The sequence below is a fragment of the Neoarius graeffei genome, chromosome 15 (assembly GCF_027579695.1).
Source record: "Neoarius graeffei isolate fNeoGra1 chromosome 15, fNeoGra1.pri, whole genome shotgun sequence".
In the NCBI taxonomy this organism is placed as follows: domain Eukaryota; kingdom Metazoa; phylum Chordata; class Actinopteri; order Siluriformes; family Ariidae; genus Neoarius; species Neoarius graeffei.
Window position 1 is genome coordinate 9,786,117 of NC_083583.1, and position 25,384 is coordinate 9,811,500.

Below are 25,384 nucleotides of genomic sequence, written 5' to 3' on the forward strand. Positions count from 1 at the left end.
ACGCTATTTTGCCGAGTCGCTCGAGGTGATTATTGAGAAGTAGTCCAAGTTTCTCGACCAATCAGTGTGAACAATTTTCTATAAAATCACCTGCGTATTTATACTAATTTGTATTCAACAATATTGTTGTCCAACCACAGTTGGAAATGAAATGATGAGACACCCACCTCGACTTCTTTCTCAGTAAGAGGCGGGGCACTGAAACAAAGGACGTGGAGATTCAGATTGTGGTTCTATTGACACCAATGGCAATAATATAAGATTTCATAATGTGTGTAACGCTCACCAGCCTGGTAAGCCTCGATGTAGTTTGAGTTTGCGCAGCATGATGTCTGATATGTTGGGCATGGCGTCCGCTTTCTCTTTAGACTCCTCATCTGCTGTAGACTCGGCTGTAGAAGACGAAGGATCTGATAGTATCAATACACACCATCACATTAGTATTGTGTATGTGTACTCAATGACATGCATCGCCATCTTCTGGAATGTGCATGGAACTGCATATTCTGTACATTTATACAGGAAGAACAGATTTTTGGGTGATATTGGGATTATATCCATATAGCGTTATGGTAAATGCTAACTCTTGGGTCACACCTCGGTCATGTTCTGCAGTCTCGCTCAGGTCCGGGAGCTTTGACCCGGAGATGCTCTGGTTCCTTAACAGCTTATGTTCCTGAACAATGAAACAATTCCCATGAGTTGTTTTCTGTCTGTTATTATCCAGCCATGTCAGACAATCAAAGAACACAGTGTTGTCCGATTTCATCTCTTACTCAAGTTCTAAAATCTTAACTGAACTATTATCACCCCCCCCCATGAAACTTCAGAATTACCTCCCGCAGTTTGGACAGTTTCTGGGCATTCACTGGAGGCTTCAGGTTGTCGGAGTGAGAGGCGCCATCGTCTTCTTTGGGTCCTCCATTCCTCATATTCAGAGAGCCCACCGTATCCCAGGAAACAGCCCTCATGAGAGGTGGGAAGGCCCCGATGGTCTTGATCTCAGCTGTGCACGGAGCTTGCTGCATGGCTGGCCGTGGTACTGGCTTGGCCACTCCAGTTGCCGGAGTCTGGCTGTCTGGTTTCTGGACCATTGGAACCGGAGTTGGCTTTTTCCCCCTGTCCACAGAGACACACAGTTGAGCGCCATCTTTTGGCGATGTGGTGGGGTTCTTAGCAGGTGCAGAGGCAGCAAGTCGAGGGGTCAGCGTGCCAGAGGAAACCTTGCGCTTCTCAGGTGGTTTCCATTCTACAAGTTTCTTTAGAGTCTGCAGAGAAGAGGAACACTGCTGAATTTGATTTAACAGTAACAGACAAAATGCATTCAGGCCCATTTTAACACTAACGTCGATTACTTGCACATGAACAAAACATACAGTAGAATCATTGAATTGATACAAAATTACAAAAGGGTGCCATCTTGATCATCAAATCCATCTCCTTGCGAGAATGTTTCGAGTTTCTACATAGAGCTGAATGATAAACAATTCCATTTTAATTTGAAGTGGTTGTATATTTTAATTTCATGAGTGGCACTTCAGAGTCAGTGGCAACATGAACAGATGAAATTTTGAGAAATTCAAACTTCATTTATTTGTCTTAAAAAAAAAAAAAGATGCAGAATGTTCAAAGAATCCATCTGGTCAGTTCACTAATCAGACCAGAGAGAGGACATAAAATGAAAGTCTATTAAATTCTGTGAAGATGTCTCTAGCCTTGTAGTTATACTCCGCTCTGATGAGCAGCCTTCAGCCAAATACAGGGTTAGTCAAAATTACATTAACACTAATGGATTATTTTTCTCCTGAATGTGTGGTGGGCCGTGACCGCTGCTGGCGTAACTGGGCCCTACATTTTTGACACCCCAACAGCGACGTCTACTTACAGATGGTGCAGCAGTACGCCATCGATGAACTTCCACTACAGATCCGATTGGTTTCTACCATTTAAGTGTTAACATAATTTTGACTAACCCTGTCATTCAAACGCACGTACGTGATTGGATAATCGACAAGAGTCTCTGCGATAGAAGTGGAGCTGAAAACTGGCGTCGCTGACATACCTGTCAGCCCTCCCGTTTTTCCCGGGAAATCCCTTATTTTGACTTATTTCCCGCTGTCTTCCCGTTTTTTTATTTTCCCGAAAATATCCCGTATTTTCACATTATATAAAAGTCCCGTATTTTCACAATATAAAAAAGTCGGTAGGTCCAGAATTCATGACGCGCCTCTGACAGGAGTTTACAGCAGGAAGTCGGGCCATAAATTCACGTCCCCGCCCTCTCAGGCATCAGTAATTACATAACTACGTCCGGAGGCGAGGCTGAACAAGTGATTAGGTCCAGTGTTGCCAGATTGGGCGGTTTCAAGTGCATTTTGGTGGGTTTTGAACATATTTTGGGCTGGAAAACGTCAGCAGTATCTGGCAACATTGATTAGGTCTGAGGTGAAGATGGCGATGCTGATAGCTAAGAAAAACATTAGCCTCTCTTTCTTTGATGATTTCAACAAGTGCGTGGCTGGAATGTTCCCAGACTCTTCCATCGCAAAGAAATTTTCCATGGGGAAAACGAAAGCCTCCCAAATAATCAAAGGTAAGCTACACATGTTTACATCAAGTATGTCCTGGCTAAGACCTCATAAATAGCCTAGTGTAAACTAATTGGTGTATTAACTGTTTTATCCACTCATTGTCTATTTTATTTTCTATCTGAAACTTACCCATTTTAAATCACTCTTGGTTTAATATCTTATATTACTCTCTCTTTATTACATCTAGTTTCTCTTTATTACATCTCTCTATCTCTCTATCTAGTGTTCCGAGGCCATGACTATGGTAAAACCATAATAAATTGCAATGGAATTGAATTTATTGACTGGTTATATAATGACCTTTCTTATTTTAACATAAGATGCGTATTTTAGCCCTTAATTTGGGAAATAACTGGTACCACTGAAAGCAAATAAAAATAAATGTATAGTTTATTCACAAATGCACTCTATAAACCATAAGCATATTGAGTTTGGGTCTTGGCTATCACCAACATGCACCAGAGTACAGGAAATCACAAATACTAAATAGAAGATTGCCCCCCATTCAACTATACACCCACTTTTGATGAAGGCTATGACTTTCCGAAATTTTCCCTTATTTTGAGTTAAAAATCTGGGAAATATCCCTTTTTTTCAAACCTCAAAGTTGACAGGTATGGTTGCTGAACCAGATAGTTTTATCAAAACGCACAGGTTGGTACAGCTGAAATTCTTTGCTGGGCCCACCAGTTCACTCTATCTTCAATTAATGGAAAAAAAAAATATATCTAATACACAGTAATAAAGAAATAATAGTAACCTAACCTGCATGTCTTTGGACTGTGGGGGAAACCGGAGCACCCGGAGGAAACCCACGCGGACACGGGGAGAACATGCAAACTCCGCACAGAAAGGCCCTCGCCGGCCACGGGGCTCGAACCCGGACCTTCTTGCTGTGAGGCAACAGCGCTAACCGCCCCTACTCACAGTATATGAGCTGATATCCTAGTAGTAGCCAATCAGAGCGTGAGATTTGCTCATATCCAGTGAATGTGGACAGAATATTCACCGAGTCTTAGGTAGATAATTGTTTTAGTATAAATACACAGGTGATTATTTAAATAAATAAATAAAATATTTCAAACTTCAAAAGCAGCATGCATACAGCTGAAATTCTTTGCTGGGCCCACCAGTTCACTCTATCTTCAATTAATGGAAAATATATATATATATATCTAATACACAGTAATAAAGAAATAATAGTAAAGTGATGTGTGATGAGAAGCTAGACTGACCTCCTGCTCAGGTTTATTTGCTTCTCCATGATCACGCACTGCAGGCACCTCCAACCTCTGCCCACACAAATGATCAGTAATATTACAGCAAATCAATAAATGAGGTCTTTAGATGGACTGCTATACAGAGGAGTTGTAGTGACTTTGTGAATTCCTGAAAACCAACCTGACTTGTGGACGGGCTTGAAGGTGGATTTGCTGGGACTTCTGTAGATGAAGGTACTTAAAAAAAAAAAATCCGCAGAGTAGAAAAAAAAAGCAAAATCATTGGCAGAATATATACATAGGCAACATACACACATACTGTACACTTGCCAGCCACTTTAGTAGGAACTTGTTCTTGACTCCAAGATTCCTGTTCTTGGCTTGAGGACCAGAACCCAATGTGTTTCTGCCTGTTGCATTCTGAGATGCTTTTCTGCTCACCATGGTTGTAAAGAGTGATACGAGTTGCTATACAGGTTCCTTCCTGGCAAAAAAAAAAAAAAGCTCGAACCAATCTGGCCATGTTCCTCTGAACTCTCTTATCAGCAAGGCGTTTGTTTCCACCCACAGAACTCACTCAGTGTTTTTTGTTTTTCGCACCATTCTGTGTAGAGACTGTTGTGTGAAAACCCCAGGAGATCAGCAGTTTCTGAAATACTCAAACCAGTCCATCTGGCTCAAACCAACACCCATGCCACAGTGAAAGTAAGTCACACTTTCACTGAGATCACAATTTTTTTCCCTCATTCTGATGTTTGAAGTGAACATTAACTGAAGCTCTTGGTTTGCGTCTGCAGGATTTGATGCATTCAAGGGAGTGGCTGATTAGATAACTGTATAAAACAGCAGGTAGATGTATGGGGGTTCCTAATAAACTGGCCGGTGAGTGTATATAAATAAATAAATCTATTTATTTCAACTAGCCAATTAGTAGTGTATACCCATTTGCGGTGGTGCCGAGATGGAGCTGCTCCTGGAGGGTACGGGAGAGGAGCCTGGGGTTGGGTTTGGCGAGAGACCTGAAATGGAACACGGTGAATGACTTTGTAGATGAAAGTCTACAAATTTAAATGACGTAAACGCACAAAAACAGTAGAAATATTTGGTAAAATGAGATAAAACTGCATTTTAAAAATGTTCAGTCACTTCCTTGTGATTCTATTGCACTCAGAAAAATGAACGGTGTCTTTATTAATAGTAACATCCATATTAGATTAGAGGATTCAACATTGCTGCGGTACAAGACATGACATGACTGGACAGAAGGCGTTGAGCTCTGTGATGGATGTTGCATATACTAGTGCATATCAAAAAATTAGAATACCATGAAAAAGTTCCTTTTTTTCCATAATTTAATTCAAAAAGGTAAACTTTCATATATTCTATATTCATTACATGTAAAGTGAAATAAAGCCTTTTTTGTTTTAATTTTGATGATTATGGCTTATAGCTCATGAAAATCAGAAATCCAGTATCTCAAATTATTAGAATATTCCCTAAGATCAATCAAAAAAAGGATTTACAATACAGAAATGTCCAATTTCTGAAAAGTATATTCATTTATACACTCAATACTTGGTTGGGGCTCCTTTACCATGAATTACTGTATCAATGCGGTGTGGCATGGAGGTGATCAGTCTGTGGCACTGCTGAGGTGTTATTGAAGCCCAGGTTGCTTTGATAGTGGCCTTCAGCGTATCTGTATTTTTGGGTCGGGTGTTTCTCATCTTCCTCTTGACAATACCCCATAGATTCTCTATGGGGTTCAGGTCAGGCAAGTTGGCTGGACAATCAAACACAGTAATATCATGGTCAGCAAACCATTTGGTAGTAGTTTTGGCACTGTGGGTATGTGCTAAGTCCTGCTGGAAAAGGAAATCAGCATCTCCAAAAAGCTCGTCAGCAGATAGAAGCATGAAGTGCTCTAAAATCTCCTGGTAGGTTGTTGACTTTGGACTTGATAAAATACAGTGGACCAACACCAGCAGATGACATGGCACCCCGAATCATCACAGACTGTGGAAACTTCACACTGGGCTTCAAACACCTTGGATTCTGTGCCTCTCCACTCTTCCTCCAGACTCTAGAACCGTGATTTCCAAATTAAATGCAAAATGTACTTTCATCTGAAAAGAGGACTTTGGACCACTGAGCAACAGTCCATTTCTTTCTCTCCTTAGCCCAGATAAGACATTTCTGACATCGTCTCTGGCTCAGGAGTAGCTTGATATTAGGAATGCGAAAGTTGTATCCCCTTTCTTGAAGATGTCTGTTTGTGATGGGTCTTGATACACTGACATCAGCCTCAGTCCACTCCTTGTGAAGCTCTCCCAAGTTCTTGAATCGACTTTTCTTGACAATCCTCTCAAGACTGCAGCCATCCCTGTTGCTTGTGCACCTTTTCCAGCCACCCTTTTCAGCAATGACCTTTTGTGGCTTACCCTCCTTGTGGAGGACATCAGTGATCATCTTCTGGACAACAGTCAAGTCAGCAGTCTTCCCCATGATTGTGGTTGTGTGTACTGAACTAGACCGAGAGATACACTGTGTTCATACTGTTTTACTCAAACTCGAAATGAAATATTCTAATATTTTGAGATTTTTTTTAATGTTTTTGTACTGTATGCCATACTGATTAAAATTAAAATAGAAAAATGCTTGAAACATTTTAGTTTATGTGTAATGAGTCTATAATATATAACATTTTCACTTTCTTAAATAACTGATGGAAAATATTGAACTTTTTCACAATATTCTAATTTTTTGAGATGCACTAGTAAAGTGTGTAATTATCGCAAACATTATTTACTGTTTATAGAAGGAGCCTGTAGTGTTGGTGCTTTGGAACACTGAGTACGTTTTCGGGACAAAGGAGGTGGTTTCATTTTACTGTAAAGCTGGTTGCGAGTGGTCATGACCGTTACCTGTAGGCGACTCTGAGGTGCTACACGTAGACCGACGTCCCCTACGGGTCAGGAAGCGATCACTCACTTTCTTCGCCTCTTCCAGCAGCTCCAGGTTCTTCTGCCGGTCCTCCTCAGACAGCTGCATCTCTGGAAGCTCATCTTTCACCAGGTCTATCACGTGACCATCATTATCTGCATCAGACAAACGCATGCATCATCTGGATCACCTTTTCCTACAGCATCATTACAGTCTCCTCAGTCCCTTGCATTTGTTCTCCCAAAATAGCCTCACAACAGGACTCATGTTTCCTACTTCTGTAATGACCAAATATAGACAATTACAAGAGTCTGTTCCAAATCTGTACATGCGAGAGCTGTAACTCAATCCGAAAATACATTTGGACAGAGAGTTCCAGTTTCTATAATCAGACTGTTTATAAGTTACAAGAAAGAAAACCACATCTTTAACTCAACATGCAACAAGCTCTGGGATTGAGCTCAAGGAACTTACCTACAGTAGTGATTGGCCCAGAGGAGCTGGCGTTCCTCGAGAGCCGGGGTCTCGGACTGTGCCTTCTGAGATGAAAAAAAAAAACCCAAACCCCATAAAGACAGACACACACACACACACACACACTCGAGCTGCCAGTTGGGGGAATAAAGTGTCAACAGAATCCAGGTTGAGTAATAAATCAACAACCTGGCTTTCTCCAGCGGCGCTGGTTCCTGCTTGTTTACTTGTCTTGGCAGGACGATAGCAGGAGGTGATATGGTTATATTCACTACCTTGGATTCAGCTGGAAGAACCTGAAAAGCACAAAAATCACTTTATCTAATACATACTAATTAATGAAACGTTGCATTCTTGAATCAGAAGTACGACTCGGCCAGTAGTTCCGGCTGTAATTCAAACAGGTTTAAACGTGCTCAATGTATAAAGGTCCGATCCCACAATACCAATAACGACAACTATACTGCTAACTCTACATAAATAAATCAGTCCTCTGCAGTTTATGTGGTCGGTGCTCACGCCAAACCGATAATGATCCCTATAGCCCAGGCCTGGGTTTATCCGCATTGGTGAGATTGCTTCTGGAGCCATTTTTCCAGGCCTGGACCTGATCCGATAAAACATCTGACCAGTCAGCTAATCGTTTACATGTGACGTTGCCTGAGCATGTGCTAGCTTTCCCTGTGCATCTTTGTACATCCTTGTTGCATCATGAAATCACGGAAAAAAATACAAAGCACGGATCTTTTATTCACGGATGTGTGATTTTCTGTGAAATATCAATAGTAAATTAATTAAGTAAACATATAAATGCAGGTAAGATATTTTAATTATGAACTTCGGCAGTCCAAGCATTTAATTGTTTTAGACTTCTTAATGTTTTATCCATGATGCATCATCCGTATGAAATCGGTAACCAATCTGTAAATGGGCAATTCCATGTAAATGTCAACCTCACCATGCAAAAATAAAGCAACATGTAATACATCAAAACCACTCCCAGAGATCTCACCTAGGCCTGTATTTTACAGATGTGAATAAGTTGAACCAATTTGTAACCAACCTAATATGTCCCTGTCAGTCTTTCTTTCTTATAATGTAAAACCCAAGCTAAAATCAACTTTGATGATGTACAATTCTATATTATTGCCACAAGCCACAGAAATGTATGCTAAAATCCACAAAACAGCAAAACAATAGCCATCCTAAATACTATTTAAGAATTTTGATAGTTTTAGCTGATATTTAGAGAGTTTTTCAAAGGGTTATGGTGGTTAAATTGCTGATTTTCTAAACATATGCCATGTCTATTTCAGACGCGTCACATCCATAACGGAATTTCGTCACATCCATAACGCTGACTTTTCCTTCTGAAACTCTGCATGAAATACAAAATATTGTAAACAAAGATTTTTTAATATTCACCTTGGACCCCTCTATCAAATGGATATCTCCATTTCAACATTAGGTTTACAATTTCATAGAGTTTGATAAAAACGTACAGTCACCCAAGAAAAGTGATACTTTTTCTGTCACATCCATAACGCATCTTTTACTGGCATTTTCTGGCATGCCCTAGATGTACTATGGGAATTGTTCTTGTTCTATCACTTCTCCAGTATGGTACAGCCTTAAAATATGCAACACCTGTTTAAATACTGGGAGACAATAAAACATGCACTGGGTCATTTGTTGCCATTTTGAGTTCAAGTGTCGCGTCCATAACGCTGGAATTGCTCAAATGTACTGAAACGTCCATGACCAATCCGTAAATTACTAGCATCCGTATTAAAATCCGTAACCATTTTGTATCCTTTTTTATTATATTTCCGTAATCCATGACCTATCTGTATTATGTCAACCACCGGAGTGTGTACATGGGTTGTTCTGGAGTCCAAGCTGTACAGTATGACCCGGAATAATGTGCTACTACTTGGGGAAAAAAAAAACTTCCATGACTATTCCTAAGTTGCATGAATTTATTTACCTGAGTGAACACATTTTATAGAGGAAAAAAAAAAAAAAAACACCGCAGGAACATTCTGTATGGTTACATCTCTGGAGCGCAAGGGACGGTGCAGAAGTAGCACCAGAGTTCACAGACGACATACATCGATTGGCTAGTTTTGCTCTGATTGACAGGAAAAACAGCCAGTGTTCCATCCTTTCCATCCAGACAGCATAGCCTATTTTGCTCCTTTGGCCAAGGAAGGCTTTGGCCTTGGTAAGATTTGAACTTGCAATCCTCAACCAAAGGTCAAAAGCTTTTCTGTTGTGCCACTCGGGAGAAAGAACATAATTTTAACCTTCTCTAGAACATCAACAGAAAGACGAAAACTTAAATTCCCATGAGACCACACACACACACACACACCTCATGGGAAAACCAACTCACATCTGCTTTGAACAGAAGGCTTGTGATCGTGTACACTTATTTCCTTTCTGCTTCAACGAGTTCAAAACATTCCTTCACAAGAAAGTTCAACATTCGTGACACAAGGTCTGTTGTATTTTTAAATCCTCTGATAATTAATAATGGAGATCTCGAATCATCTCTTAGACCACACTCGGTTTGAGACGCAACCTCCCAACACGGAGGGAGGGAGGGAGAGAGAGAATATAATTCTGCCATCACAGAAAGCAGAGCCACTTTTATTTGTTTCTGCCTTAAAGTCGGAGATTAGATTTTGAGAGTTTAATATCGTCCCTGAGTGGAGTCTTATCTGGGTCCTGAACTATGAGCATCTGCGTGGGATGTTGTTTCTATTCCTTCAAGAATAACGCAGTGGCTTTAATGAAATCGTAACACAGCAATGCACGTTCTTGAAAGAGGAACAGAACAGTCGATCCTGATTTTCTCCCCCCCCCCCGGGACACAGACAGTATGACCGACGCACAGAGTCTATTAGAAAGCAAGATACAGGGCTGAGAAAATCAGCCTCAAGGTCCAAAACGAACAGGTAAAAAATTTGGTGCGAAGATCTGGGTTATGGAAATGACTGAACGCACACTCTTGAGTTAAAGAACAGGCCAAGGGATGTTCATGTTGATGCACAACACAGTTTCTTGACAGCATATCCATCATTTGTGGGAGGCTTTTAAACCTGAACACATCCATGATTGAACAGCTTTCTGAAAGTTTACTCATGAAAACCAAAATCTATTCTTTACTAAGTTTTGCTGCATGTTGTTTCAGTGTTTTGTTTAAACTTTACCCATTGCTAAAATTCATTTCGGACACTCTCTCCCTCCAGAGTACAAGCCTCAGTCTTGAGCAGTAACACTGTGTGTGGTCAAACTGAAATAATTTCCTGCCAGATTTTTAAAAATGTTTGGCTTTTCTTCATAAAAATCACTGGCATTTTTCAATAAATGCACATCAGGCATAATTTACCGAGCATGCTCAAGGTACAGCTGATTTACATTTAGGCACGCCTACAAAACTCCATAAAAGGCAAAGTGCACAGAGCTGAAAAAGAAATTAGCCTCAATGAGGCTGTAGCTCAAACCGGCCACTGTTGTGTGCGAGTTTGAAATCCAAAAATCAATCAATCAATCTTGTAGGAGGAGTAGTGATTTTTCTGAAATTGCTTATGAGCCGTGTGTAGCCTCATCCATGGCAGGTGGCACCACCTGGTAAACAACTTGTTGGAAGATGTCTTTAGAGTCTTCTGGGTGAGTTTCAGTGAAAACATCCGAGCAGTTTACGAACATTAGTATTTGGTGTGACGAGTCACCCGGAATTTTCAAAACAGCCATAATATGTTAAATATGACCGGTGGCGCCACCATCTTGACAACTTTTATACAGACCAACCTGGGGAACATTCCATAAGAGTTTGGTCAAAATCTCATCACTTTTGTAAGAGGAGTAGCAATTTTCATGAAATTGCACACGACTCCTCTGTAGCTGTGTCTGTGGCAGGTGGCGCCACCTGGTAAACAACTCTTGTTGGAGTAGGTCTTTAGAGTCTTCTGGGTGAGTTTCAATGAAAACGTTCTAGCAGTTTACAAAGAGTAGTGTTTAATGTGATGAGTCACCCAAAAATTTTAGATGCCCGTGGACGGCACGGTGGTGTAGTGGTTAGCATTGTCGCCTCACAGCAAGAAGGTTCTGGGTTCAAGCCCAGTGGCTGACAGAGGCCTTTCTGTGTGTCTGCGTGGGTTTCCTCCGGTTTCCCCCCCCATCTAAAGGTTAGGTTAACATGGGGCAGCCATGGCCTGAGGTTGGGCTGACGTGCCCTTGAGCAAGGCACCTAACCCCCAACTGCTCCCCGGGCACTGTAGCATAGCTGCCCACTGCTCTGGGTATGTGTGCATGCGCGCTCATTGCTCACTTGTGTGCATGTGTGTGTTCACTGCTTCAGATGGGTTAAATTTCTCTGTGTGCTCAAGTTTGTGCTTGAGGCGGCTTCTTCTTCAAAAAAATCGTAAATATGACAGGTGGCGCCACCATCTTGACAACTTTCATGCACACACACACAATGTTCCATGCGGGCGAGTTTGATTGAAATCTGATCAATCCTGTAGGAGTAGCGATTTTTGTAAATTGTGGACGGGCAACAACGATGGATGATGGGTGACTGCATAAGCTCACAACGGCCAGATGAGCTAACGATGGCTAAACTGTGAAAGAGTGTCTCCTAAGCATGATGTGCCAATTCTTCCAGTAATGCAGCGGGTCTGTGAACACAGACACATGCCTATAATTTAAAAAAAAAAAGCAAACAATCCCATACAAACCCTTCCTTCCTTTACAGGGTGCCATTACTTTTATCCTAATTGAACGGCTAGTCTTATTTGTCCTGATTTTTGGATTGCTTGTTTTCAGTCATGTCACTGATATTCATATTAATAAGCAATTTAAACTTGACAAGGTAATCCATGTATAAATGATGTCCGTGTATAGCCAAGAATTAGGATTTGAAGTTAAATCAAGGTCCACTTTAGAGTCTCTCTCTCTCTCTCTCTCTCACACACACACACACACACACACACACACACACACACACACACACAATATATATATATATATATATACACACACACAGTGTGTTTAAAAACGTGAGTAAAGCTCAAAATCCTTATAATAGTTTTTATTTCCATGCATTGGGAACACTGCACATTATATTCTACATCAAAACATGAAGAAAAATGTATGAATATTTTAATTACTTTACAGAAAATGAAGAAAAATGAACATTGGGCTGTTCAAAAAAATAGCAGTGTCTGCATTTTTCATTACAAACTCCAAATATTTACTGTATAAACTGAAAAAAATCTTAAGGATTTAGTATTCCTGTGAATCACTAAACTAATATTTAGTTGTATAACCACGGTTTCTGAGAACTTCTGGCACCTGTGAACAGGTATTCCAGCCCAGGATGATTTGACAATATTCCACAGTTCCTCTGCATTTCTTGGTTTTGCCTCAGAAACAGCATTTTTGATGTCACCCCACAAGTTTTCTATCGGATTAAGGTCCGGGGATTGGGCTGGCCACTCCATAACTTTCATTCTGTTGGTCTTGAACCCTGATGCTGCTCACTTACTGGTGTGTTTGGGGTCGTTGTCTTGTTGAAACACCCATTTCAAGGGCATTTCCTCTTCAGCATAAGGCAACATGACCTCTTCAAGTATTTTGATCTATGCAAACTGATCCATGATCCCTGGTATGCGATAAATGGGCCCGACACCACAGTAAGAGAAACATTCCCATATCATGATGCTTGCACCACCATGCTTCACTGTCTTCAGAGTGTACTGTGGCTTGAATTCAGTGTTTGGGGGTCGTCTGAAAAACTGTCTGCGGCCCTTGGACCCAAAAAGAACAATTTCACTTTCATCAGTCCACAAAATGTTTTTCCATTTCTCTTTAGGCCAGTCGATGTGTTCTTTGGCAAATTGTATCCTCTTCAACACGTCTTTTTTTTTTAACAGTGGAACTTTGCGGGAGCTTCTTGCCGATAGATTAGCTTCACACAGGCGTCTTCTAATTGTCACAGTACTCACAGGTAACCTCAGACCGTCTCTGATCACCCTGGAGCTGATCATTGGCTGAGTCTTTGCCATTCTGGCTATTCTTCGATCCATTCGAATGGTAGTCTTCTGTTTTCTTCCACGTCTCTCTGGCTTTGCTGTCCATTTTAAAGCACTGGAGATCATTTTAGCTGAGCAGCCCATCATTTTCTGCACTTCTTTACAGTATACGTTTTACCTCTCCAATCAACGTTTTAATCAAAGCACGCTGTTCTTCTGAACAATGTCTGGAACGACCCATGTTTCTCATGTTTTCAGAGAGAAATGGATGTACAACATGTGCTGGCTTCATCCTTAAATTAGGGCCACCTGACTGACATCTGTTTTTTCACAGAATGAATGACCTCACTAATTAAACTCCACACTGCTATTATTTTGAACACGTCCCTTTCACTTAATTATTCGATTACACAGACTCAGGAGCATGCATATCATGAATGTTGGGTCTGTTGGTTTTCTATGACTCTACTACACCTACTGGTAAATTATTTGCCATGTAGTAATATAATTTCCACCAAAAACAGTGATTGATCTGGTTAGTCGTGTTGGACTGCTATTATTTTGAACACAAGTGTATATGCAGAGCAAATTTCAGAGAAGAATGCTTTCCAAACTTTCACGGTGTAAATGCTTCTGTGAATGATTTACAAATAAACTCCATCATACCAAGTTTGATGGAAGAGGCCTAATTATGTCTTTTAGCTCATTATAATCAGCAGCTAATAGTAGAAAAGGAAAATATTTCAAAAATGAAAAAGGTAACAAGCCACTGCAACTCACACGACAGAACTAAATGAAGCTTGCAGATTAAAACATGAGTCATTTTTTCCAATCCACCAAGCAGCAAGTCATGTCATTTCAGCTCTACATTAGCTTCTACAAGAGGCAAGATCTTGAGATGGACTTACAGAAGATGGGGAGCTGGACAAGCTGTCGAGTTCCTCAGGAGAATCTTCTTCCTCTTCAGGCAAGGTGGGCATGATGGGGGTGGTCAGCGAGCGAGGACGAGTGTGAGGGAAAAAGAAAGGTGTGTGGGACTCCGGTACTGTGAGATGAAAAGATCTTGGAGAAGCTGGTTTAGCTGGAGATCCTGTTGCTTCACATTCAGCAGAGGTTTCTTTCTGCAAGAGGACATACATACACACAAATGTTTAATCAGGATGCTGCATGGTTTTATGTGTTTATACATCGAATTTTTCCCTTATCTTCAAGATCCATCACTCTACATCTACCAGAGGGGCCGGAGAGGAAATGGAGAAATGGTTTCTCATGTAAAATCAAAAGCAGATCTCAGATACATCCTGACCAACAGAACAGCACATACACAGATTCTCAAATCCAAGCTTCTTGATGTACAAGATGCCTGAAATCCCAAAACAAGCATTCCCAGCGCAGGAGTTCCAGCATTGAAGCCCCGTGTTTATAAAGCCATAAATGTGGTTTAAATAACGCATCTTGGTTACAGCAGTCCACATAAAACAACCTCTCTCAAAAATGGACCTAGAAGAACGAAAGACAAATTGGGCGACAACCTCAAACTTCCAAAGGAATGAATTCCTGAAGCCATTACTTCTATTTTTCATTTCATCCAAGTGCTACAAAAGCTATCTTTGGATTCCTATTAATCCAAACAAACAAAGGGAGACACGGTGTTCTTAGAGACCGAAAGACAGGGAGAGAAACCAAAAGAGGAGGAGTGAGACCATTTTACTGAAAGATAAACACTTCAATCAACTTCCTATAGAAGAAAACCTGTGGAGAATTTATAGGAAAAGGAATTTCAGGCCATGATCCAGCATTCAAGTAATAGCAATTCAGAACATGAGTGAAAAGATCTGCTCCATGACCCTATTACAATTAAAATGCTCACATTCTTCTCTCCTCCCCCCCCACGGGTCAAATAAATATCCACCTAGATTCCAAATAACACTCAGACAAGCTTTTTTTTTTTAATGAAAGATGAAGCCAGAAATGCATTCAGGTCCCTCAACTTTTTAGTTATGGTCCTATTGTCATGTCTACTTATTATTTCCTGCAGAGTCGCACTGACCTACACCTTCCTGACCTTCTCTGTTCTTTATAAACTAGTCATATGCCTTCATTTTTCTTAAATCACATCTGCAGAAACTTCTAAGCTGGGAGCCCTTAAAAGGAAGAAGAATCAGATTGTGATTATCGAATCAGAAACAGGAACGTCCAAGCATGTGGGGCATCACACCATTCAACACCATCCACCTTTCAAACAAAAGATTATAATGATCATTGGGTCAGCTGGAAGGCAAGCCTGTATCTGCTACACTTTCTTACCAAAGTTCAGCTGGAGGTCATGTACTGAACATGTAATACACAGGCGTGAACGTTTTCTAAAAATAACCGTTATTCACAACGCTATATTACATTACGTTAATGACATTTAGCAGACGCTCTTACGTATCCAGGGCGATGTACAACATACCTAGAACAGCCTGGGGAGTACGTGGGGGTTAGGTGCCTTGCTCAAGGGCACTTCAGCCATTCCTGCTGGTCCAGGGACTCGAACCGGTGACCTTTTGGTCTCAGAGCTGCTTCACTAACTATTAGGTCATGGCTTCCCACCCAGTGCTACCAACCCAATCAATGCTAAATCAATAAAGCAGACGCAAGTCATCATTCAGGCCATTTTTCATCATTGGACATTTTTGACGGTCAAAAGTATCCAAAATGTTGTCTGTCAGACTTGCCCAGTCAGCACAGCTCTTTTAGGTTGATCTCTTACTGATCCAGTACCAAAGGTTCCTACTGGATCCTCTTCTTGTACCAAGCTGGCACCAATAGAAATGAATACTGTACAACATACCCAAAACAGCACAGGGTTCAGTGCCTTGCTCAAAGGCACTTCAGCCATTCCTGCTGGTCCAGGGAATCAAACCAGCAACCTTTTGGTCTCACAGCTGCTTTGCTAACCATTCCCACCCAATGCTTAATCAATTCCCACTCAAGGTTAAATCAATAAAACAGATGCAAGTCATTCAGGCCATTTTATCATCAATGGACACTGACAGTCAAAAGTATCCAAGATGTTGTCGGTTTGTCAGACTTGCTCAGTCAGCACAGCTCTTTTAGGTTGATCTCTTACTGAGCCAGGACCAAAGGTTCCTATTGTATCCTCTTTTGTACCAAGAGAAATGAATACTGCACGGCATACCCAGGGAGCAGTTGGAGGTTCAGTGCCTTGCTCAAGGGCACATCAGCCATTTCTGCTGGTGCAGGGAATCAAACCAGCGACCTTTTGGTCCCAAAGCTACTTCTCTAACCATTAGGCCATGGCTTCCCACCCAATGCTACCAACTCAATTCTAAAATCGATAAAGCAGACAGGTTGTTTCACCGTTGATTGTGCTTGCAAGACACAGTGATATGATCACATTCTTCTTTTTCCCACCACTGTGTGGGGTCAATGTGGTTAGATTGAGCCGATAGCGTTAAGGGCTTTACCCAAGGGCCAGCGATATGATCACGTTACAGGAATTTATTTACATTTAACTACAATCATGGCATCATGGTGTTCTACCCGCTGCAGTTTTCATTTAAATCTGCAGTTTAATCAGAACGCAGAAATGAGGACATACCCTTCGGTTTACTTTCTTTTTCTTCTAACAACTTCCCATCTGCTGATTAAAACAGTATGTGGAATTTCTCCCCTTTTTTTTTTTGACCCGTCATCATGCAGGCCATTTTTCAACATCAGACACTTTTTACAGTCAAAAGTATCCAAGAAGTCGTCTGTGTGTCAGACTTTCTCAGGTCAGCACAGCTCCGTTAGGTTGAGCCCTTACTGATCCAGTACCAAAGGCTCCTATTGGATCATTTTTGGACCAAGCTGGCACCAATAGAAACATATACTGTAGTATCTGGGCAGCTAGCAGCAATATCGATTGCTAATCAGTGACCTACCACATCACACAAATACCATATTAGATAAAGATTAAAAAAAGATAAAGAATGTATGGGTTTATTAGCTGATTAGGGGTTGCTCGATTGTAATTAAGGGTTCTACTTGTAACACCTTCTAACAGGGAAATACAGTACTCTATTAGACAAATACTCTACATTTCATTACCCTGTCAGTAGCTACTTTACAAAAGGTTATTTATCATTTATTAAAATTTGCCAGACACATTTATGAGTGCTAAGAGGCTTATGGCCCTTTTCCACTACCCTTTTTCAGCTCACTTCAGCTCGCTTCAGCTCACTTCAGCCCGACACGGCTCGCGTTTCGACTACTAAAAACCAGCACGACTCAGCTCGCTTCAGCCCTGCTTAGCCCCTAAAACTCGCACCGTTTTGGAGTGGGGCTGAAGCAAGCCAAACCGTGCCGAGTGAGGCTGGGGGCGTGAGCAGACACTCCCCTGTGCACTGATTGGTGAGGAGGAGTGTCCTCACATGCCCACACACGCCCCGCGAGCGCGCTGGGATCTGTAAACACCGCAAACCCGGAAGAAGAAGAATTACGAATTACGAGAATTTCTGAAGCCTTATGCGCCTCGCCTCATCTATACACTCTTGCCAGTATCTGTTGGCGTTGTCGGTGACAACAAGCCACAGCACCAAGACCAGCAACACTAACGACTCCATGTCCTCCATGTTTATTGTTTACTATCCGGGTCGTGAGACTACCGCTGAAAAGATCACTGAATCAGTGACATACAGAGCATCGTGGACGAGTTCGCGGAGCGCAAGGCTCGCCGTATGCCCTTCAAATAATGCGCGCAGTAGGCTATTGATGTTTTATTATGAGCCATGTACAGTATGTCGCCGAATGTTTTTTTGTTTGAGTTACATGTTCGTTTGAAGGACTTAATGTACAAAATAACATAGTTGCACCCCGTAGTGTTGAAATTGGTAAACACAGTGCATTCAGTGAGGTTTGCACCGCCCTCCTTTTATTTCTGACTCTTCCTGTCACCGTTGCAACCTCTGAGCGCTCATTCGTATGCCCTTCAAATAATGTGCGCAGTATAGGCTATTGATGTTTTATTATGAGCCATGTACAGTATCCTAATGTTTTTTGTTTCTGAGTTACATGTTCGTTTGAAGGACTTGATGTACTACTAAATAACATAGTTGCACCCGGTAGTGTTGAAATTGGTAAACACCGCAGTTGCGGACATTTTGTAGCCTAAAATGATGTTATGATAAGCTTTAATAAAGGGCCCGGTCATTTGCCCCGCCCCCGGCCCGGCTCTGACTTGTTCCGCCACTGTCACTGATGTCACTGTTTGCGCTGCTTAACGACATCACGTGACGTCCACCCACTTTCGCTAACTCCACCCAATGTGTCCACCCACTTCCAGCCAGCACGGTTCAGCGCGGTTGTAGTCGAAATGCAACTTCAATAGCCCCGCTCAGCTCGACTCAGCTCGACTCAGCACGGCACGGCTCAGCCGCGTTTGTAGTGGAAAAGCGGCATTTGTGTGAGAGGTGGGGTTCACCCTGGGCAGGGCTACACAGAGACGACCAACCATTCACACTTGCATTCACGTCTATTGGTAATTTGGAGTAGCCAGTTGACCTAAGCTGCAGGTCTTTGGACTGTGGGAGGAAACTGGAGCACCAAGAGGAAACCCAAACAGGCACAAGGAGAGCATGCAAACTCCTCACAGAAAGGCCCCAGTTAGCCTCCTGGTCCCAAGTTGGAACCTTCTTGCTGTGAGGAGACGGTGATGACCACTGCACCACCGTGCTGCCCTTGAGCTATGATTGTTGGCAAAAAATGAAATTTGGACAGTATAGTTAGTGTAGATTTGAACATTAAGGGCTCTTAAAGGATGGTTATGCAGCAGTTAAGGCTCTGGACTATCAGTTAGAAGGTTGTGAGCTCAATACTAGTACCACAAAGCTGTCACTAACTGTCACCAACTGACCTGCGACCTTGATGGATAAGCTTTAAGACGGATGGCTGGATGGATTGCAGCAAATCAGAGTAGGTTACTCAAAACAACCAATCAGACAATCTTATATTTGATTACATTACAGGCATTTAGCAGACGCTCTTATCCAGAGCGATGTACAGCATACCCAGAGCAGCCTGGGGAGCAGTTGGGGTTTAGGTGCCCTTGAGCAAGGCACTTCAGCCAGTCCTGCTGGTCCAGGGAATTGAACCGGCAATCTTTTGGTCCCAAAGCTGCTTCGCTAACCATTAGGCAATGGCTTCCCCATCTTAAAGGACGGATGTTAATTCAAGCTCTTTTATGTTGGATTAGATAAATTGGAGTCAACTTGAGTATTCTAGTGTCTGAAAATAATGGAAAATTAACTAGAACCTCTCAGGGCCAGTTCTTGTAGAGGAAAAACAACCAGAAATGTTCCCTGTAGGTTAATTACACAACATGAAATTAACAGAGAGAAATGGGAAAGACTTGAACAACATTTTGCAAGACAGTTTTGAGAAAAACGTTAATATCCAAGGTGCTCTACTGGGGTAAACATAAAAACAACACTTTCGGTTTAAAAAAAAAAGAAATTGGATATTGCATTTACAAAAACAGCCTGCACATTTCATCTGAAAGATTTTCCATCAGAGTATGAGATCCCCAAGGGAAATATTTACACCTAAACGTTAACTCATTGGCTGTGCAATTCATAAATCCCCTCCCCCCCATATTCATTAGACACCGGAACGTCGCTGGTGTGTTTCACAGTCCGAAACTCATTATTTTATAGGAAAGCAGACCAGAATGCGTTATAAAAGCAGAGATCTCCCTTGTTCATTTGGACACCGGTACCTGCCAGTAACCCTTCAGGTTGTCCTGAAGTGTCCTCCTTTACTTGCAATACATATGCCTTTTTTTTTTTTTATTCCAAAGCGAGATGAAAGGATTACTGTTCAAAAGTGCTTTGGTCAAAAAGTTCTTCTTAGCTGCTGCCTTGTTATCCCCCACCCAAACAAAGTTTGGCGAGGGATATAGAGATGGGTTCCATCCGTCCGTCCGTCCGGTCATGTTTGTTTCCAGGCCATATCTTTAAAACTACTGAAGATATCTTCATGAAACTTTGTATACAGTGCCTTGAAAAAGTATTCATACTCCTTGAACTCTTTCACATTTTTCCACCTTACAACCACGAACTTAAAAGTTTTTTTATTGAGATTTTATGTGATAGACCAACACAGAATAGCACATAATTGTGAAGTGAAACGAAAATGATAAAATGGTCTTCAAAATTTTAAACAAATAAAAATCTGAAAAATGTGGTGTGCATTAGTATTCAGCCCCCTGTACTCTGATACCTCTAAATACAATCCAGTGCAATCAATTGCCTTCAGAAGTCATCTAATTAGTTAATAGAGTCCTACTGTGTGTAATTTACTCTCAGCATAAATACACTTGTTCTGTGAAGGCCTCAGTGGTTTGTTAGAGAACACTGAAGAACAAACAGCATCATGAAGACCAAAGAACTCACCAGACAGGTCAGGGATAAAGTTCTGGAGAAGTTTAAAGCAGGGTTAGGTTATAAAAAAAAATCCCAAGCTCTGAACATCTCAAGAAGCACTGTTCAATCCATCATTCAAAAATGGAAAAGTATGGCACAACTGCGGGCGGCACGGTGGTGTAGTGGTTAGCGCTGTCGCCTCACAGCAAGAAGGTCCTGGGTTCGAGTCCCGGGGCCGGCGAGGGCCTTTCTGTGTGGAGTTTGCATGTTCTCCCCGTGTCCGCGTGGGTTTCCTCCGGGTGCTCCGGTTTCCCCCACAGTCCAAAGACATGCAGGTTAGGTTAACTGGTGACTCTAAATTGACCGTAGGTGTGAATGTGAGTGTGAATGGTTGTCTGTGTCTATGTGTCAGCCCTGTGATGACCTGGCGACTTGTCCAGGGTGTACCCCGCCTTTCGCCCGTAGTCAGCTGGGATAGGCTCCAGCTTGCCTGCGACCCTGTAGAAGGATAAAGCGGCTAGAGATAATGAGAATGAGAATGGCACAACTGCAAACCTACCAAGACATGGCCGTCCACCTAAACTGACAGAGCGAGCAAGGAGAGCACTGGTCAGAGAAGCAGCCAAGAGGCCCATGATCACTCTGGAGGAGCTGCAGAAATCCACAGCTCAGGTGGGAGAATCTGTGCACAGGACAACTATAAGTCGTACACTCCACAAATCTGGCCTTTTTGGAAGAGTGGCAAGAAGAAAGCCATTGTTGAAAGACAGGCATATGAAGTCCCGTTTGCAGTTTGCCAGAAGCCATGTAGGGGACACAGCAAACATGTGGAAGAAGGTGCTTTGGTCAGATGAGACCAAAGTTGAACTTTTTGGCCTAAATGCAAAGCGCTACGTGTGGCGGAAAACTAACACTGCTCATCACCCTGCACACACCATCCCCACTGTGAAACATGGTGGTGGCAGCATCATGCTATGGGGATGCTTTTCTTCAGCAGGGACAGGGAAGCTGGTCAGAGTTGATGGGAAGATGGATGGAGCTAAATACAGGGCAATCCTGGAAGAAAACCTGTTGGAGGCTGCAAAAGACTTGAGACTGGGAAAGAGATTCACCTTCCAGCAAGACAATGACCCTAAACATACAGCCAGAGCTACAATGGAATGGTTTAGATCAAAGAATATTCATGTGTTAGAATGGCCCTGTCAAAGTCCAGACCTACAGTGGTGCTTGAAAGTTTGTGAACCCTTTAGAATTTTCTATATTTCTGCATAAATATGACCTAAAACATCATCAGATTTTCACACAAGTCCTAAAAGTTGATAAAGAGAACCCAGTTAAACAAATGAGACAAAAATATTATACTTGGTCATTTATTTATTGAGGAAAATGATCCAATATTACAAATTTGTGAGTGGCAAAAGTATGTGAACCTTTGCTTTCAGTATCTGGTGTGACCCCCTTGTGCAGCAATAACTGCAACTAAACGTTTGCGGTAACTGTTGATCAGTCCTGCACACCGGCTTGGAGGAATTTTAGCCCATTCCTCTGTACAGAACAGCTTCAACTCTGGGATGTTGGTGGGTTTCCTCACATGAACTGCTTGCTTCAGGTCCTTCCACAACATTTCCATTGGATTAAGGTCAGGACTTTGACTTGGCCATTCCAAAACATTAACTTTATCCCTCTTTAACCATTCTTTGGTAGAACGACTTGTGTGCTTAGGGTCGTTGTCTTGCTGCATGATCCACCTTCTCTTGAGATTCACTTCATGGACAGATGTCATGACATTTTCCTTTAGAATTCGCTGGTATAATTCAGAATTCATTGTTCCATCAATGATGGCAAGCCGTCCTGGCCCAGATGCAGCAAAACAGGCCCAAACCATGATACTGACACCACCATGTTTCACAGATGGGATAAGGTTCTGATGCTGGAATGCAGTGCTTTCCTTTCTCCAAACATAACGCTTCTCATTTAAACCAAAAAGTTCTATTTTGGTCTCATCCGTCCACAAAACATTTTTCCAATAACCTTCTGGTTTGTCCACGTGATATTTTGCAAACTGCAGATGAGCAGCAATGTTCTTTTTGGAGAGCAGTGGCTTTCTCCTTGCAACCCTGCCATGCACACCATTGTTGTTCAGTGTTCTCCTGATGGTGGACTCATGAACCTTAACATTAGCCAATGTGAGAGAGGCCTTCAGTTGCTTAGAAGTTACCCTGGGGTCTTTTTTGACCTCGATGACTATTACACACCTTGCTCTTGGAGTGATCTTTGTTGGTCGACCACTCCTGGGGAGGGTAACAATGGTCTTGTATTTCCTCCATTTGTACACAATCTGTCTGACTGTGGATTGGTGGAGTCCAAACTCTTTAGAGATGGTTCTGTAACCTTTTCCAGCCTGATGTGCATCAACAACGCTTTTTCTGAGATCCTCAGAAATCTCCTTTGTTCATGCCATGATACACTTCCACAAACATGTGTTGTGAAGATCAGACTTTGATAGATCCCTGTTCTTTAAATGAAACAGGGTACCCACTCACACCTGATTGTCATCCCATTGATTGAAAACACCTGACTCTAATTTCACCTTTAAATTTACTGCTAATCCTAGAGGTTCACATACTTTTGCCACTCACAGATATGTAACATTGGATCATTTTCCTCAATAAATAAATGACCAAGTAGAATATTTTTGTCTCATTTGTTTAACTGGGTTCTCTTTATCTACTTTTAGGACTTGTGTGAAAATCTGATGATGTTTTAGGTCATATTTATGCAGAAATATAGAAAATTCTAAAGGGTTCACAAACTTTCAAGCACCACTGTAAATCCCATTGAGCATCTGTAGCAAGACTTGAAAATTGCTGTTCACAGACGCTCTCCATCCAATCTGGCTGAGCTTGAGCTATTTTGCAAAGAAGAATGGGCAAGAATTTCAGTGTCTAGATGTGCAAAGCTGGTAGAGACATACCACAAAAGACTTGCAGCTGTAATTGCAGCAAAAGGTGGCTCTGCAAAGTATTGACGCAGGGGGGCTGAATACTAACGCACATCACATTTTTCAGATTTTTATTTGTTTAAAATTTTGAAGACCATTTATCATTTTCGTTTCACTTCACAATTATATGCTACTCTGTGTTGGTCGATCACATAAAATCTCAATAAAAAAAAACTTAAGTCCGTGGTTGTAAGGTGGAAAAATGTGAAAAAGTTCAAGGGGTATGAATACTTTTTCAAGGCACTGTACATATCAAGCAACATGTGAACTGGTGCCTTCTGCTATTTTGGATTTTAATTTTTACATAAAAAATAGATTTTGACTTGGTTTCTAAGAGCAATGTTTGTTTCCAGAGCATGTATCCCAAACTATTCATGATATGGATTTGAAACTTGGTATACATGTTAACAAGGTGATGTACAGTGGATATAAAAAAAGTGTACACACCCCATTAAAATTATAGGTTTTTCTGATGTTAAAATAAATAAATAAATAAAAAAGGAGACCACAATAAATTTCAAAACTTTTCCCACCTTTAAATGTGACCTATAACCTGTACAATTCAACTGAAAAACAAACAAATCTGTTAGGGGGAAAAACAAAAAAATAAAAAATGTACAATAAGCTGGTTGCGTAAGTGTGCACACCCTTAAACTAATACTTTGTTGAAGGACCTTTTGATTTAATTACAGCATTCAGTCTTTTTGGGTTGGAGTCGATCAGCCTGCCACATCTAGACTTGGCAATATTTGCCGACTCTTCCTTGCAAAAGTGCTCCAAATCTGTCAGATTGCGAGGGCGTCTCTTGTGCACAGCCCTCTTCAGGTCACCCTACAGATTTTCAATTGGATTTAGGTCTGGGCTCTGGCTGGGCCGTTCCAAAACTTTAATTTTTTTCTGGTGAAGCCATTCTTTTGTTGATTTCGATGTATGCTTGGGGTCATTGTCATGCTGAAAGATGAAATTCCTCTTCATCTTTCTAGCAGACACCTGAAGGTTTTGGGCCAAAATTGACTGGTATTTAGAACTGTTCATAATTCCCTCCACCTTGACTAAAGCCCCTGTTCCAGCTGAAGAAAAACAACCCCAAAACATGATGCTGCCACCACCATGCTTCACCGTGGGTATGGTGTTCTTTTGGTGATGTGCAGTGTTGTTTTTGCACCAAACATACCTTTTGGAATTGTGGCCAAAAAGTTCAACCTTGGTTTCATCAGATCATAACACATTTTCCCACATGCTTTTGGGAGAGTTGATGTATATTTTTTTTTTGTGCAAAATTTAGCCGGGCCTGGATGTTTTTCTTTGACCCTACCTCATAGTCCAGACACATGGAGAATATGGGAGATTGTTGTCAAATGTAGTACACAACCAGTACTTGCCAGAAATTCCTGCAGCTCCTTCAGTGTTGCTGTCGGCCTCTCGGCAGCCTCCCTGACCAATTTTTGTCTCGTCTTTTCATCAATTTTGGAGGGACGTCCAGTTCTTGGTTATATCACTGTTGTCCCATATTTTCTCCACTTCTTGATGACTGTCTTCACTGTGCTCCATGGTATATCTAATGCTGTGGAAATGTTTTTGTCCCCTTCTCCTGACTGATACCTTTCAACAATGAGATCCCTTTGATGCTTTGTAAGCTCTCGGTGAACCCTGGCTTTTGCTGGAGGATGCAACTGAGTAAATGTCTGAACTTTATTTGGGGTTAATC

At 41.6% G+C, this 25,384-nt stretch overlaps 1 protein-coding gene across 3 annotated transcripts in view; it reads right to left on the reverse strand.

The window, feature by feature from the left end:
- Window positions 1-25,384, reverse strand: part of mrvi1 (murine retrovirus integration site 1 homolog) — a 55,697-nt gene that overhangs the window by 14,202 nt on the left and 16,111 nt on the right. For 2 of the 3 annotated variants that reach the window (XM_060940837.1, XM_060940839.1), the window contains 11 exons: window positions 14,175-14,387; window positions 7,418-7,524; window positions 7,229-7,293; window positions 6,736-6,909; window positions 4,753-4,830; window positions 3,993-4,048; window positions 3,827-3,883; window positions 837-1,268; window positions 598-676; window positions 287-410; window positions 168-198 (listed from right to left, as the gene is read on the reverse strand). In XM_060940837.1, coding sequence (XP_060796820.1) covers window positions 168-198; window positions 287-410; window positions 598-676; window positions 837-1,268; window positions 3,827-3,883; window positions 3,993-4,048; window positions 4,753-4,830; window positions 6,736-6,909; window positions 7,229-7,293; window positions 7,418-7,524; window positions 14,175-14,246 — 1,275 coding nt within the window. In that variant the 5' untranslated portion in view covers window positions 14,247-14,387. The remainder of the gene's footprint in view (window positions 1-167; window positions 199-286; window positions 411-597; window positions 677-836; window positions 1,269-3,826; window positions 3,884-3,992; window positions 4,049-4,752; window positions 4,831-6,735; window positions 6,910-7,228; window positions 7,294-7,417; window positions 7,525-14,174; window positions 14,388-25,384) is intronic. The other variant, XM_060940838.1, reaches the window with a different exon arrangement.